This window comes from Hydractinia symbiolongicarpus, chromosome 4, assembly GCF_029227915.1.
Source record: "Hydractinia symbiolongicarpus strain clone_291-10 chromosome 4, HSymV2.1, whole genome shotgun sequence".
Classification (NCBI taxonomy): Eukaryota; Metazoa; Cnidaria; class Hydrozoa; order Anthoathecata; family Hydractiniidae; genus Hydractinia; species Hydractinia symbiolongicarpus.
Window position 1 is genome coordinate 9,457,053 of NC_079878.1, and position 16,152 is coordinate 9,473,204.

General features: G+C 33.4%; 3 protein-coding genes across 4 annotated transcripts; 1 reads left to right on the plus strand and 2 right to left on the minus strand.

The window, feature by feature from the left end:
• Positions 1-595: 595 nt before the first annotated feature.
• On the minus strand, positions 596-1,252 carry LOC130642216 (uncharacterized). The gene has a single exon (XM_057449302.1). The coding sequence runs from the start codon at positions 1,250-1,252 to the stop codon at positions 596-598; it is 657 nt and encodes a 218-aa protein (XP_057305285.1).
• Positions 1,253-6,901: 5,649 nt separating this feature from the next.
• Positions 6,902-13,181, plus strand: LOC130641133 (intraflagellar transport protein 43 homolog). 2 transcript variants are annotated; one of them, XM_057447803.1, is made up of 9 exons: positions 6,902-6,968; positions 7,055-7,147; positions 7,260-7,318; positions 8,316-8,342; positions 9,262-9,291; positions 9,682-9,804; positions 10,697-10,772; positions 11,954-12,016; positions 12,988-13,181. In XM_057447803.1, the coding sequence occupies exons 1-9, from the start codon at positions 6,945-6,947 to the stop codon at positions 13,087-13,089; spliced, it is 597 nt and encodes a 198-aa protein (XP_057303786.1). In that variant the 5' UTR covers positions 6,902-6,944; the 3' UTR covers positions 13,090-13,181. The 2 variants fall into 2 exon arrangements, with proteins under 2 accessions (XP_057303786.1, XP_057303787.1); XM_057447804.1 differs by lacking the exon at positions 8,316-8,342.
• Positions 13,182-14,052: 871 nt separating this feature from the next.
• Positions 14,053-15,938, minus strand: LOC130641132 (uncharacterized). The gene is made up of 2 exons (XM_057447802.1): positions 15,300-15,938; positions 14,053-15,119 (listed from the first exon to the last, which is right to left on the minus strand). The coding sequence occupies exons 1-2, from the start codon at positions 15,784-15,786 to the stop codon at positions 14,053-14,055; spliced, it is 1,554 nt and encodes a 517-aa protein (XP_057303785.1). The 5' UTR covers positions 15,787-15,938.
• Between the last annotated feature and the right edge of the window lie 214 nt (positions 15,939-16,152).

Here is a 16,152-nt window from a genome sequence, read left to right on the forward strand (position 1 = left end):
TATTCAAAATGACGTCATATGTTACTCCGGAATATGTAGACGAGGAGGGAATGGTAAAGTACATTTTCGCTTAGAGAAACTGGACAAACAATATAAAACTATAATACTGCAACTCGTTCCTATACAAATGTTGACATGACCAAAGTCATTGCTGCAAAACGTTTTATCAATCAAGTTTCACAAACCCAATTTTTATTTTTCTCGTAACGAATATACGCCTTGTTTTAAAGCACATTGGAGTAACAAATGTCTCTTTTGCGAAATATTTCTTGCTGCATAAAGCCAAAATCATCTGCTAATTTCAACACGTCATTCCATATTATCGACCGAGTTAAGTTTAAAGAACGAGATACAGTAGCGATGCCAGATTATTATATTTTGTTACAGTAGAGTCTCCATAACTCGTACGGCTAAGGAGACGTTTGAGTAGTAGAGGTTTTCAAGTTTTTTCCAAATTTTTCCCTTATTTGCCTACCAGATGAACAAAAACAGTATATTAAGTACGTAGTCTTATTTATTGGGGGTTCTGGGTTGGTGAAATACAAAAACAGAGCGTTTTAGTTGCTTTTTGCTCAAATTTTTTGAAAAAAATCAGTTATAATTGATTGTTTATACAAGTATCATCATAATCTCGTTTGATGTTTTTATTCAAGTCCTTTAGGGAAGCCAACATTTCTTCCCCAAATTTCAAGAAAACGCTTAGGTCCTCAAGGACGGTGATTGCTGAACGCACTTGTTCGGCCGTTGGTCTTGAAAGATTATCCTCATCCTTGTCATCGTCATCTTCTTCATCCTCTTCATCTTCCTCATTTTGAGTTCCAGTGATATCAGCAATGATGTCAGCAGTTTTTAGACTTGTATGGGATGTGCTCACCCCGATATCGAGATCAATGAAATCCTCAACTGATATGGTAGAATCAATATGGTCAGGAAACCTTCGTTTTATGTACGAGAGATCAGCATCGAGGGTTGGGATTGGGTCCTCTTCTACCTCGCTACTGGCAAGGTCTTTGAATGGATCGTCATCATTGTTGATGACATTTTCAGCATCCTTCTGGGAAATTCCTGATTTCCGAAAACAGTTGGTAAAGGTTTGGTTGTCAATATCGTCCCACGCTTTTCTAAGCATGAACATAGCAACAAGAATCGAGAACTTCGGGATAGAGACTTTTTCATCCAATGCTTTTATCAACTTGCGGACTGCTAACGATCGATACTTCGCTTTCAGTGCACGAATGATTTCTTGGTCCATAGGTTGAGTATGCGACGTTGTATTCGGAGGAAGGAAGATTAATTCTACCCATTCCAGCTTTTCGACATGAGGATGAGCGGTGCAATTGTCAACAATCAGAGCAATTTTTCGTTTAGAGACGTTTAAAGCTCTTCTAAGGCATTGCCAGCAGCTAACCCAGTATGTCTGACTTTACTATGCTTTCCTCCAGAGCACTTTTCACCTTCCATGTGCAGAGATTTATTTGGAAGGCATTGAAAGAAGAGCCCGAATTCGTCGGCATTGAAAATATTTTCCAAAGGATAGCGGGACAAAATGGTTGGTAAGGTTGTCTCTGACCATGGTGCTGTCATCTCCTCAGTGACAGATCTTGATTCGCCGGCGATGGTTTTGAAGGATACGCCATACCTGAAAATATAAGATAAGAAAAATGTGTATCTCCGTTGTTCTGTCAAGTGTGATTAGAGCTTTAATCTTTGCTTGATTCGAATATAAAAGATTCGACTTTTCTAAATTTGTTTACTTTGTTTTCGGAACAAAATTTTAAAAAAAGTATGGATGCCATGGAAGTCAAACAAGTCAAAAAATTAAAAGACATTATTTGCTGCAAGGAACTTCCCATCATTAGGCTCTTACTTACGAAATCAACGCTTTTGTAATGGGTTATCATGTTTATAAAAGTAACTGGACACGCTCTACCGGAGACGAATTTTATGGTTTTATGGAACCGACAAATAAAATGGATAAATATGCAGTTGCAGTCAAGAAAAATGATGCAGAAGTCATAGGTCATCTACCCCTCGGGAAGTACGGCCGTTTTACAAAAGTCATTTTTTATTTTCTCAAGAATGACAGCTTCAATGTTTGCAAAATAACAATTACTGGAAAGTCATTAAATGCTGGTGATGGTTTGGGGATGAAAGTTCCATGCAAGTTATCCTTCATCTCAGAAAAAAAATCTATTGATGTTTTGCAAAGACAACTACCAAAGCTATTGTAATATTTATAAGATTTATATAAATTTAAATATGAAAGTATGTTTACCCAACCTGGTTTTCCATTTAGCTAAGCTAACCACCCTTGTGAAGCTTGAAACGACTCAACACCCAGTTCTTCTGCGAACTCAAGAGCTTTCTCCTTCAGAATCACTCCACTTATTGGAATATTTTCGCTTCTCATCACAAGTAGCCACTTATGAACAGCCTTGTTTACATCTTCAAATTTTTCAGGTTTTGATCTCTTAGAGATTAACCCTTTGTTAAACTGTTTAAAGATTTTTTCCTTATTTTTTTTCCACGTCGACAATGTGCTTGAAGGAATATTGAAAGCTTTTGCAACATCCTTTGGAGCAGTTCCTTTTTCAAGCTCTTTGAGGACACTGTATTTTATTTTACAAGACTTGTTATCGGCTCTACTTCTTTTTGACGCTGCCACACAGACGCCATTGTCAGATTGCTATGAAATTCTGTTTTTGAAAATTGGTTGAGAAAGCGTTGTCGTTCGAAACACAAACAAAACATTTGAATCATGCATTCGAACAATATAAGGCCCACAACACACGTAAACATTAAAATATGAAAATGATAAAGAGTTAAATGATCAGGAAAACTTATCAATTTTTTTCAAAATGCCACAAAATTCGAATTATGGAGTCAAAAAACTTTAAGAACAAAATAATCTGTTCGACTTAAGGGAACATTCGAGTTATGGAGGTTCGAGTAGTAGAGGTTTTTTTATAAGAGTTTATTAGGAAATTTTCACGGTGCCAACGAATTCGTTCGAGTTAAGGAGACGTTCGAGTAATAGAGGTTCGAGTTACGGAGATATTATCTTTAGTAATTTAGTACTGGAAGCAAATATTCCAACCTAACTGTTTTGTTCATCCAAAAGTGTTGTTCTTCAAGAACATACACTTCAGTATTTATCCTTGTCCTCGCCTAATTATTACTATTCTGAATATTTATACAGGATGTAGCCACTTCAGTATTGAAAACACTTTTATCAATGTGGGTCCTGTGCTCTGAATTACGCATACACCGGTATCACAAGCGAACTCCATGACCGCATTGCCACGCGATGTGATTGACGGGAACTCCTGGTAACGAGGTTGGGGAACAAGCTCCAAAAAATAGATATCGGGCAGGCCAAATTTTTATAAAGAAAAATAACAGGTGGATTGACTCACTGACGCGCAAAATGAAGTCAATGCACGCAACAACTTTCACAGGAAAAGCCTAGTGAGATAAGTTTCGTCCATAAACCTCTCAACAGTAGAAACGGCGTGTCGAATTTGTGCATCACTTCGAGATCTTCTATAGCAGCAATTTTTACGTCATGACACCTTCAGAGCGCAGGTTCGACTGGGCTGCATTAAAAATTATGAACCCTCTTTCTATACGTGCCTGTAAAGTGCGGACGGGGAAGGACCAACCTTGTCCCATGACATTTTGCTTTTTTGGTCATTTTTATCGGTTAAAATTGTTTGCCGCGTTCTGTAATAACGGCCCAGCGGTCAAGAGACCCTGGAGACAAGGACTGGCAGTTTTTTTTGTCTCGTTCGCACAATTCAGGGTTAAACGAGTCAAACATAACAACAACAACAAAAGTGGATAAAGTTGTGTTGGTTTGGTTGTGGAAAACAAAGATTTTTAATTTCTTATGACTTTTAAGTATCCCTTTCTATATTTCATTTTATTGTATTTCTACTTATGATACCAGAAACAAGGCTAGAGGATGTGAAAAACCCCAAACAAATGTGGACTAAAGGGGATCTCTACTGTATAGCCAGAGGTGTTAGTTAGCTAGCTAGCTAGCTAGCTATAATAGCTATTCTTCGGATCCAGGTTAACATGCTTAAAATTATACACTAAGTGCATATACCTCTATTAGTAGCCAAACATTTAATATTTCAAAAGAAATGACCACTCAAATCAACTGCACAGAAAAAATACTTTTATTGAGATTTGAGGAAAATGGAAATAAAATGAAAATTATTGGCTACAATTCCTTTACATATATATGTTTTAGGTAAGTTCACTGCCAATATGCTAAATTTTCATGCAATGTGACTAATTTTTTATTATTATTATTTCTTAAGAAAATGAGAAATTTTCATATTGTCCAAGGCCAAAACTTTGTTAACTTCCTTATTATAATACAAAAAATGAAAAACAACGTAACTGTGAAATAGGGTATACACACTTGTTATTCTGTGACATGCCTTCTATAACCAGTATCATTTAATCTAAAGATTTTATCAAGTTTAGGTTTAACTCTACAGCAAAAAGAAAATTCTTTAATCTATGAGCCTAAAAATAGGGTGGCCACTACTCCTAAAAAATTACTGAAAATAAAATACACTACTGGAAAACACTGCTGGAAAAGTTAAAAAAGTCCTGGAAATTTTTTTTCATCAAAGTTTATTCTTTTAAAGTATCTCATGCTGAACAACTTAATTTTTCCTTTCTCTCTTTTTACAACTTAGACTACCATTCTTGACCAACTTGGATTAACAAATTGGCAATGTGTCTCCAATGTATATATGTGCAGTTGATCCTTGTAGGTTAGAACACTTATACATACAACCCCTATAAATGTATAAAAGGATTCAGAAAACCCTGTAAACAAATGTCTTCAAAACGATAAATAGATATCCAGGACTTGCAATCTGACATGAGTCTCCAACTCTGATTTGTGTTGAGAATCCTGTAAGTAAAGCACATGTAAGTTTATTTTTATGTGTATAAGTAGAGATTTGTGTAGTTGAAAAATGCATATTTATATAAATTTACTGATTCATAAACTAAAGAGACCACAGTAGTTATTCTTACAGCGTAAATATTTAAGAATAAATAAATAATTTAAAGAAAAAAAGAAAGAAAGACATGTCCCTATTTATAATTCTTTTAAATTGGGCTTTTTAATGTTAATCCTAAAGTAATCTATCGTTATGTAAGTTTTCTTGGAATAGACATGATAATAATTATTATGATGTACAGCCCTTATAATTAGAATTTTTTACGTTGTCAATAAAACTGCTGACGTTAAACACATTTAACTTATTTGCGTCTGCAATATTTTTTGGTAGTGAAATTTTTCAACTGGAAAAAACTCACACCATTCACCTTGTATTGGGGCTAGATTTCTCATAAATTAGATGTATTGATAATGACAAATAGAAATGGAGTACAAGTCTCATTGACATACCTTCCCTATGGTGAACTTTGCTAAGTTAATATTTCACTGCCAACTAGCTTTTTATGTTTCGAGTTAAACTCATTAGGTTGGGGCACATTATGTTGCATATCGCAGAAGTTGACGGTGACATGTTCGAAAATGCTTGTCACAGGCACAGTTCAACATGAAGCAAAACTGTACAGGAGACTCAAATGTTAGAGTCTTTGCAGAATGTCTCTCCTCGCAAAACTGAAGGTAGGGCTGACTTATTGCCTGCTATGTTGTGTGGAAGAGAGAACTTCTGGATTTCTTTTAATACGATATACATTCTTTGTCAATTATTAATGCGAATCGATTGGCACCACGGTATTTCTGTAGCTTGAATGATTTTAGTTAGTGATAATACTGAATAATACTGAAAATCCAATGTAGTTTTTCTTCAGTCGCAATGAGTGGTAGTAGCTCAAACAATACCACAATTGTTGTTTTTTTGAAAAATTTCGCAACAATATTACGTTGGCAATTTTTTTGCCGACGAACTATGCTATCTTTGTAGTTTACGTCGGCAATTACGTCGACAGTGCTGAATGCTGACACAAATTACAGAGGATTTTTTTCTTATGTATATGACTTTATCATTCATTCTTATCTGAGCATTTTGTGTATAATAAAATTAGAGTCAATAAAGGGAAAGTAGTTTCATGTGCGTTATTAATTGTATTGTTCTATTTTTTCATATTTTGAGTTGCCAAACTGTTGCTGTGCAGCCCTAAGTACATCGTATTATTTGTGATTAAAGTGATCTTTTGCCTTATGTGAAAAGTGCACAAAGTAATTAATCCACTTTGATTTATACTGTGTGTAGATGCTGATGTGAAAGTCTACTATTGTTTTAGTTTAATTAAATTTTTCAAATTTTGCTTTTCAAAGTGGGTCAATCACGTGATACTAACCAAAAATGTTTTTAAAGGTGGCTTAAACATGTTGACTAGTCTGCTATGAGGTTAAACAATTTAATTTTACAAATTAAATTGGTTCCTTCTCATTTGTTAACTACTTTGCAGAAGCAGATCAACACTTTTGACAAATATGTGTCAAAGAAAATAATTGTTAAATAATGATCCCTTAAAAAATTTTTCTGTTCTATTTATAGATTTAATTCTAGTTATTAGCTACCCCTATGATATAATTTATAGTATGTCATGGAAAAACATGATTATGGTAGATCAACATTTAGGCAATAAAGAAAAAGTGCACCATTCTGGTCCTGTAAAAAAAAATTTGTTGTTTTCACTTTTTTGTTAGTCAGTTGGTTAGTAACATACAGTATTCATGCTTTTGTAAGAATGAATGTTAATTCTGTCCTGAATAAAGCTTTTTTTAAAAGACATGTGTGGACTATATGTAAATGCAGTGATGCCCATCATAAGAAAAAAATAAAGATTGGGCTAAAGGCTTTTTTGTAAGAGTTTGAAAAAAAATAGTTTGCTTTAGATAAGAATGTAAAAACGAATGCATCTGGAGTGCTAATAAAAAAATGGATGAATTGTCACCAAAAAGGGTCTGTATATTTTAAATCTTCTATAATCTTTTGATTTTTTTAAAAAAATGATTAGTTTAATATTATAGCTTTCTTTGTTAACATAGGAAATTAAGCAAGGCAGGAGAGCAGGAAATCCTTTTCAAGCAGGAAGCCAAAGATCTGGTGGAAGTGATTCAAATACTAGCGTCCAAGGAACTGTATGTATTTCAAAAACATTTTTATTTTGAGTGGAAAGGAAAAAAGGTTACTATTAGATTTTTTTAACCCATAGTGTGACTGTCAATAAATTTCATTAAAATACTGTTTTAGTCACCACGTCCTGCAAGAAGACAAGGAGGTTGGGCAGAAGATGCAAGTAAAAAGAAAGGGTATGTTTTGCATTTCAAAATGCACTCTTTTTTATCAGGAAACATGCAAGGCTTCACCGTGTTCCTAATTAAATGATGTCTAAAAATCTATCTGTTATAATGAAAACAGTTTTTCCATTTGGGATTTTTATAGAAGAACATATATAATTATGAGAAATTTGAGATTTAAAACAGTTAAACTGTGATAGGTATACAATTTCTATATGAATACTATTAATGTATAGGGCAGCAAACCTTTTTTTTTAAGGGATATTAGACGCCTTTTGGTGTTTTTCAATATGTAATGTACATTTTTGTGTCTCTAATTTACACAAATATGCATGAAAATAAAATTTCTTGTCAAAGTTATTAGCTACATTGTGAAGATCTATCTATTTCAATACTTAAGAATTTCTTTCTTATTTTTATAACATTTTAAAATATATCAGACAAAAAAAACCCACCAATTTAACAAGCAAAAGGCTCAAAGATTTTCCAAATCGTAATCTTTTCTGTTCAATTTATAATTAAAGTCCATATGATATCCATCCATATGAAGGTGAAAAATGTAAGACAGAGTATATTACAGACACAGCCTATGATGTATTAATCACAAAGGTTTTGGTTCTGTAACTATGACCTTTTCATCTTCTATATTTTAATAGCAGTGTATAACAGGAATGACAATAATTCCTCTTCCTAAAAGACCAAAGTAAGTTTTTTTGTAGAAATTCCTTGTAAAAGTAGGCTTTAAAACCCTATTAAGAAGTTTTTTACAAATCATGCTAAGCCTGAAAAGATTCAATCCCAAGCCAGTTTAATTATATTTTGTTTAAGGATTTTAGTCAACTGGATGTAACATAAAGTACACATGCTTTACATTCGAGCTGCATTCATGGGCATCCATTATCTGTCTTTTCACTTTCTGATTGTACCTGTTTAAAGGTACAATCAGAAGGTGGACCATTTAAACGTTATTTAAATTTTTGACTTATTAAAAATAATATTTAATGTTTAGAGAGTTTGATGAAGATGATGACGATGGGTAAATAATATAAATTTAAATTTTAAAACTTTTAGTAACGTAACTAGTTGTAATCATATAAATTTTAACCTAAAAAATATGGTTTTGTGAAGCACTCGCAATAATGCACAATCGTATTGGGAAAAACTTTCAGACTAAAACTTTCTGCATTAATACGCTATTTGCTTTATGCATCCGTTAAATAATAAAGTATATATGTAAGAAAATGCCTTCACATTTGGTGTTTGAAAAAACTACTTTTACATTAGTACATTTTGCAAAAAGAAAATTTGTGGTATGATTTTATTTTTAATTTTTGCAAAATTAAATTTTATTGCAGTACATAAAAGGCAGTTAAATTTACCATAAAAATATAGTTAAATCTTGTGCTTAAAACCTGACGTAAAATCTAAAGGAAGTTGATAAATTCTTACTCGAAGTGTTTCATAAATTCAAAACTAATAAAACTAGTTTTATATAATATAGTGTGCACATCAAAATTGAAAATGCACAAACATGTAACTTCAGAATTCTTAACTTAGATGTTGGCACCATTGGCAGCCTCCTCTACCTTTGAACACACACCCTCCCCCTCCCCCACCTTTGAACACACACCTTCCCTCTCCTCCACCTTCAAACACACCCATAAAAGCAGTACCAATCATAAAAGTATGTTCTAATTTCTTTGTTTCTACCAGCAATAGAGAACTTGCCATTTATCACCTCCCACACCCAAATTAATGTCGCCCCTTATAAGATCATAACTGTTTATTGACTGATCATCACTAAATAAAAACTACAATGAATGTTTTGTTAGGTTAAGGCCATCAGAAATATCAGTAAAACACAATTTTCCTTAGCTGTCAATTATCAAAACACTTTTTACTGCGCTGTTGATATTTACTTCAGTAATATTCATGTATGTGATCTTATTTTTTAGCAAAGGAGGAAGAAGTGATAACGATGATGAGTAAGTCATTTTTTTTAAATTTCTAGGAATAATTTTCATGCCAAGATCATTATTATGATGGTTATTGAAGGAGGCAAGATAGAAAAATTAAAGATTATTTGGTGAAATCTCGACACGAAGGAATATTGTCTTGCTAAAGAGAAAAAATCTGATTGGTTGGCATTTTTTGAATTTCTTGCAGTAATTTTTACATTCGTTTTTTTTTTTACTTTTAAAAGGGCAGTCTATAGTTTGTTTTACACAAATAAAAAAAATGGATCAAATAAAAAAGATATTGTAGCAAATTCGAGGTTTTTTTTATGGAATCTACACACGAGGGAACTATATTCAATGTAGCAGTCAAAAAATTGTGACAGTCCTCAAATTAACTTCTTTATATTTTTTTCACAGCGAACGACTGAAGCATGACGCGACAGTGTTGTTAGATAATGATGTTGATGACATACCTGTCATTCCAGATCTAGAAGAAGTTCAGGATGATGATATGGCTTTACAAGTGGCTGCTCCGCCAAGGTTTGCATATTGACTAGTTGAGCAAACGAACTTTAAAATATCGCTTCTTTTTTTTTAATACCCAACTTTTTTCTTATCGGTTATAATAAAAACAAACAGGACTGAAATCAAGACTTTTGCAACTTAAACAACAATTTTTAACCACTCGCGTAATAAAAATTACCCTCCCGTCCACCCTAATTGTTAATTTGTTCCAAACCGACTACACATATTTTGATTTATTAAAAGAGACAAACCTCATTTTCGGCAACAACCTATGGATATAAGCTGTGAATATGTTGGCAAACCATATGTAAACGGTTTACAATAAACACTAATACCAGCCGCATTGGCTCATCGACTACTGTTTGTTGTTCTTTTAATGCGAGTCAAATTTTCAACATTGCTAACATTATTTACGCAAGGTAACTAAGGAAAATACCTTGTGATTTATAGAAACAGAAAACCCAGAAACTCCACCTGCTATCTTTTGTAAGAACCCTCTCTTATCACGTAGAATTACATAGAATGAAATCTTTTTGCGGTGAAAGTCTTTAAAAGCATCGTCATGTTATACAAAAAACAGTCTTATGACAAGGCAGTCAGAATAAATCAATTGCGTTGTGTTCAAAAAAGTTCAGAAAATTCGCTTCCAAATAAATAAAAGATACAGCCCCCTCTCCCCTCATTCAGCTATTGCTGACTTCACTCTATTGAGAATGAATCAGAATGAAAATCCACCAACCTTAATGTACTAACACCCTCCCCAACTACTGGTTAAAAGAATTCAACCACCACCAATTCAACCAGCCTTCTACTCCCTCCCCTCCTCAATAGTCCCTCCCTCCTCAATAGTCCCCCTCCCTACAGTTGGATTAACTTTAAAAATAAGTAATATATTTTTGTTGTTTAGTGTTCAAGTCACAAGAGTGGCGACGTATAAAGAACTAGATCACGATTTTGAAAAACACGCAGGCTTGTTGACACTGGTGAGCTTCTTAGCTGGACTTTCTTTGTCTATTTTGCGGAAATAATTACATCTGAACCAATCAGGATAGTAAATTTACATGCATAATTAAACGTGTTTGAAGTAATGCGTCGTAATTTTCTTTTTTCATGAACAAGCGAGTATGTGTGTAAGTTTGCTATGTAAAGCTTGTGTGCAAATGAAGTTTTGTCTCACTATATCAATAAACTTTAAATATGTTTAAAGAAGAGAAAAATCAACCCTTTACCTGAAATATTTAACTTTCAATTTCGCAAAAGCCGAAAAAATATCAATACACCTTTCCCGAACTTCATAAATTATAATAATTATGACGTCGTCCAAAATTTCATATAGGTTCTATGCTCTTTAAAAAAGGATATTCAGATATCAAATTATCATGACAAAACTGTAGGTTTAGAGCAATATAATATTCTGGTTGGATTTTATTTTAATTTAAAAAAAAATAATTATTTTGAAACAAGGCTATTCTTAGAAAGCTCGGCTATATGAATGGTTTGACCGTAACTTTTAGCTGGCAGTTGAGGCACTTAAGGAACAGAGATATTTACGAAATTAGGTAATTTGTTCTACTTTTTTATAAGGAACTTAGGGATGGGAATTATTTTTAGTATCGACCTCTTTAATTAAGTTTAGCATAATTAGGAAATTCGGAAAAGGTCTATTGAAGTGTTTTAATTTCTCGATTTTACCATTTTCGGAATTTTAATTTTGCAAATTAACCTTTTGGATAAATGCGAAACGAGATAAGTAAAATCCTGGAAATCGGAAAGTCAGACATTTTGTTGGCCTTTTATGCAGTTTGATAGAAAGCAATTGTTTTTAGTATCTTCGCAAGTGCAAACCATGGTTTTGAGATTTTGAAAAGTTTTTTTAAAGAACATCATTTTTTAAAAAAAACAAAAAAACTAATGGAAGTCTAAGCCTTTCATCCCAACCCCCGGTTCCTACGGCACTGTTAGGTGTGTTTAACGGTGTTGTTAAATCTCAGCGAGGGTGTACCAACCATAACAAAGCATTTAAACTACTATAAACAAACTAGTCCTGAATCTATTGGTGATTTTATAAAAAGTCCCCATCACTTGCGATACTCAGTACTCCAATTATTGCGAGTATTGATAAAGTTACTAAGACTTATTTCTTTGTCTCATTTTTTCACCACAGGACGGAGATATCGATTTAAAACTTTTGGGAAGTGTACTTTCCCCTGAAGCAGAAGTAATCGAGGTAAAGACTTTTATTGTTTATGTTGATATTGTTTATTTTAATCCAAGGTGGTTGGCTCACACTATGTCTAATGTCTGATTTGATTTTTGTTGTTGTTTTTGTTGTTTTTTGTTTTTGTTGTTGTTGTTGTTGTTCTTGAAAAATGATGTTGTGGTGTGATGCGCTAATCTTTAAATTCTAACCAGTCACGAGATGTCGAAAGACCATCTTATCTAACAAGCTTAGGTTGATTTCGATTAAAACGCTATAGATGGGAAACATAATGTGGTTAAAGCCTGAGTCCATTTAAAATTTGGTCACTGTGTACACTTTTACAACTTATTAGTCAACCCTGATACTCAAATTTCAAACCAGATGCAATCATCTGCCCCTGTTCTATCTCTTTGTGACAGTAGGTAATGTTTTTTAACACGTGATATACTACGGATATACACCTGATATACTAATGATATACACGTGGTATACTACTGATATACAGAGAAACTTAAGAAAAATCATCTTCGCAGAATTTCTGTTTTATGAGAAACACGATTTTCTTAATTTGAGGCTGAGATTATATGTACTCTCTACTTCTAACTCACAAAATTTTGATAAAATTGCACAGTTAGGTTGACAGATGGACAGGGATTTATTTTGTTGAACTAAATATGGGTATAAAACAGTGGTCTGGCTGAAAATTGTCAGAAAATCTCCTATAAAGTTAAGAAATATCCAGGCTGAACCCAAAGATCATGTTTCTTATAAAAAACGTGTATCAATCAAAACTTTAAGCGAAATTAATTTTAAGCTTAACATCTCAGGTTTACCTCTTACTAGAATTTCAGAAAGAATTTCAGTACATAAATTAGAAAAAAATGTTATAGGACAAAATCCTCTACACTATTCTAACCATCACCAGCCATTCAGTAATTGCCCATAGAGGTGGTAAGTTTATGTGTATTCAAAACCAAGCTGTGGAATTCTTCTTTTAGGACGATAAAGTTTGGGAGTGGGACCGCATATTTACAGAAGTGGCTTCTGATCTTCGTACAGAATGGGAAAAAGCAAAAGTTATTTCTGATAATAAAGATTAAGCTGAAATTTGTATTTATTTGTATTTTTAATATTTGTCAAAACATTTTTATTGTACATTTGTTTTTGTCTTGGAATTTATAAGTTACTCCGATGATGTCGCGTTTTATCCTCATATCAAAAAACACTACAGGCCCTGGGATCGAGGTTGATGATGTACCAAGCCAGTAATTGTTAATTTTTTTACCCCAAATAAAAATAGAACAATTTTATTCTCAGGAAAAAAAAATGGAGCGATGCCGCTGTAAAAGGATAGCATACTTCTGTGAGTGTTTATTGGCTTTTCTTTGTCACGCACATTGTGCGCTATCAACAATTTATATAAGGAACCCGTTTAGAAGAAACTTATTTTTACGAAGAGCTCAAAAATTGAGCGCAGGCGCGCTAAAGAATATGAGTGGCAATTTAAAACACTGCCTGCCCTGCGTGTGTGAAAAAATAGCAGAGCATTGACTGTTAGACACTTTTGTCCATATTTAAAAAAATGACGACAAAATTGCTTTTGCTTCGATATTTTTGTCTAGGATTGTAGACTATTACGATATTTGTTTTGATTCTTTTAAAACAAAGGTGTTGCATGTGTTTTACTGTAAAAGTATTTTTACTGCAAGAGAAGATTGTCTTGTAGGACGTGACAAAATACCGTTCAAAATACAACTTCGTATAACGAAGAAAAAATGAAACAAGGACAGCTCATACTATAAAACTCATGTGACAGAGAGCTCATACTAGAAACTCATGTGACACAGAGCTCAAACTAGAAAACTCGGCATATGAGAAAAGTGAGACCCGATACCGTATGTGATACCCGAGACCCGATACCCTGACACCGATACCCGAGACCCAATACCCTGATACCGATACCCGAGACCTGATACCCTGATTTTTTTTTATTATTTTTTTTAATTTTTTATTTGAATATGAACGATAATAAAAACACATTTTGATATGTATATATTTCTTCATTATACGGAAATATTTGTTGCACGTAATATGCGAATATGTTGCTGGCTCAACAATGGTTTTTTATCACCAGGAACTACAATGAAACTAGCATCAAAAAAATTATTTTGTCTGATCAAACATGAATAATTAAAGTGATAATAGACGTTTTTAAATTCATTAGAGAATGTTTGTTTTTTCGTTGTAGGGTCGAAATAACTCCTTTTAGTTTTCGAAACCACGATTAAATTTTCTATATTGTCTGATGGAATATTTGACTGAAATTTTCCTCCACAACCATAGCAAGTTGATACATTTTTGTGGGTGTAGTTGAGTAGGAACAAGACATAACCATTATCTGTTGGTACAGGTGGTGCTGGTTTATTAACTGTTGCTGAAGGTGGAATAGGTTGCGTTGATGGTGTTCTCGTTTGTGCAGAAGCTTGTGGATTGATTAAATTTGTGATTGGAACCTTTTTAACGTTAGCTGGCCCTTTTCTTCTCTGAGTTGCCTTCGTTTTCTTTTTGCCAGCGTTTTTCTCTTTGGAAAAGTCTACTAGGCTTCTGACATTAGTTGTCTTTTTTTCGCATTGCTTTAAAAAAGGTTCGACCACATTCAACTTAAATACTATGCAGACAGTATGCGCACATATTCCAAAACCTTTAAACCGATAGCAAATTTCACAACAAGTTAAAATGTTTTTTTTCTTGTTTATTCCAACTGTGAATGGTTGTTTTTCGTTTTTAGCATTTTTAACATAATATGTATCGCCAAATCCTTTGATGACATCTTCATTGTTACCAGCTAACAATCTGGCATCTTTCATTTTTTCTTCAACTATAGACTCTAGAATCCAATTTAACGTTTTCACAATCTCGACGTCTTTTCCATCTGAATTTTGAGTTTGAGAAGAAGTAATTTTCTTTTTCTGAATTATATCAGATTTTCTTGGTGTATCTTGTTTTTCAGCTTCGGGCAAGAATGTATTGAACTTATCGATTTCAGCTTTCCTTTGGGTCGGGATCATGTTGTAAAATTTGCTCTCAATTATAAAGAACTGCTGGTATCCCTTTGCCAGTTTCCAATCCCCTATGGAGACACAGGAAAAATAATTAAACTTAAGTCCCAGACGAAAATGTTTGGCGAATTTTCGTCGAATATAGAGAAAAACACAAGTTAAGAGTTCTTTGAATCAGAGTAAGCATATAATTTCATCTTAGTATTACGATTGCAATAAAGTTTTTAGAAATAAAATATCAAATAGCCCACCTTTCCCAATTAAAGCAAGTTTGACTTTCTCTTCTTGCTTCTTTACCTCATCTTGCATCAATTTCACTGTTTGTTTCAACGTTAGTTTTCCACTTTCTTTGCTCCGTTTTATCATTGAGTTGATTGACTCATTCGCATTTTGTGAATATGGTTCTGGTGGATTACCAAGGCCACACTTGATTCTAACACTCGACAGCATTTTTTCTTTCATTGAATGTTTTTTGAAATTTTCAAAATATTCTATGAATTTTGGCCCATTTGGTTTAACTTTCCATTTTTCTGATATCTTTTCATACATTTCTTCAAACTCCTCTTCTGTTTCACAGTCCACTAAACCCTTTATTTTTGTTTCACCACTGATCTTGCCAAATATATCCCACAAAATTTCGTTTTTTTCCATACCAAGTTTTTTTGCTTGTTTGACTATATTGTCTTTGACATGTATGGAAGGTTGTTGTAAATGCTCGATGGATTTTTGTTTCTTCATCGGTTCCAAACGATTTCAAATTGACAGCATTAGGCTTAAATCTGACGATATTACTCGGAAGTGTGTAATATGAATCAAAGGTTTTGTGAGAATGTATAATGGTAGGTCCAATCATAACTGGATGTTCTTCAGTGTTACTTTTTACAAGTAACAGATGCTTGTAAGTGGTGATTGTTACGTTATAATCACAAATATTGAAAGTAGCATCCACACCTAAAATACTTGGCGGTTCACTGTTAATGCAAAAACGCTCAAGGTCATTTAACTGAGTATCAGTGGCCATAAACAGTGTTTGCTCCGGTGCAGTTCTTATATCTCTCAAAAACGCGTTACTTGTGCCAAGTTGACCCTGGCATAAATCCAGCA

What these genes read in the sequence shown, in the direction of transcription:
- LOC130642216 (XM_057449302.1), bottom strand. Translation starts at nt 1,252, where the DNA reads ATGGACCAAGAAATCATTCGTGCACTGAAAGCGAAGTATCGATCGTTA.
- LOC130641133 (XM_057447803.1), top strand. Translation starts at nt 6,945, where the DNA reads ATGGATGAATTGTCACCAAAAAGG. An exon ending in ATGAATTGTCACCAAAAAGG is followed by an intron (nt 6,969 to 7,054) that starts GTCTGTATATTT and finishes TTGTTAACATAG; the next exon opens with GAAATTAAGCAAGGCAGGAG. An exon ending in CTGAAGCAGAAGTAATCGAG is followed by an intron (nt 12,017 to 12,987) that starts GTAAAGACTTTT and finishes TTCTTCTTTTAG; the next exon opens with GACGATAAAGTTTGGGAGTG.
- LOC130641132 (XM_057447802.1), bottom strand. Translation starts at nt 15,786, where the DNA reads ATGAAGAAACAAAAATCCATCGAGCATTTACAACAACCTTCCATACAT. An exon ending in ACTTGCTTTAATTGGGAAAG is followed by an intron (nt 15,120 to 15,299) that starts GTGGGCTATTTG and finishes GTGTCTCCATAG; the next exon opens with GGGATTGGAAACTGGCAAAG.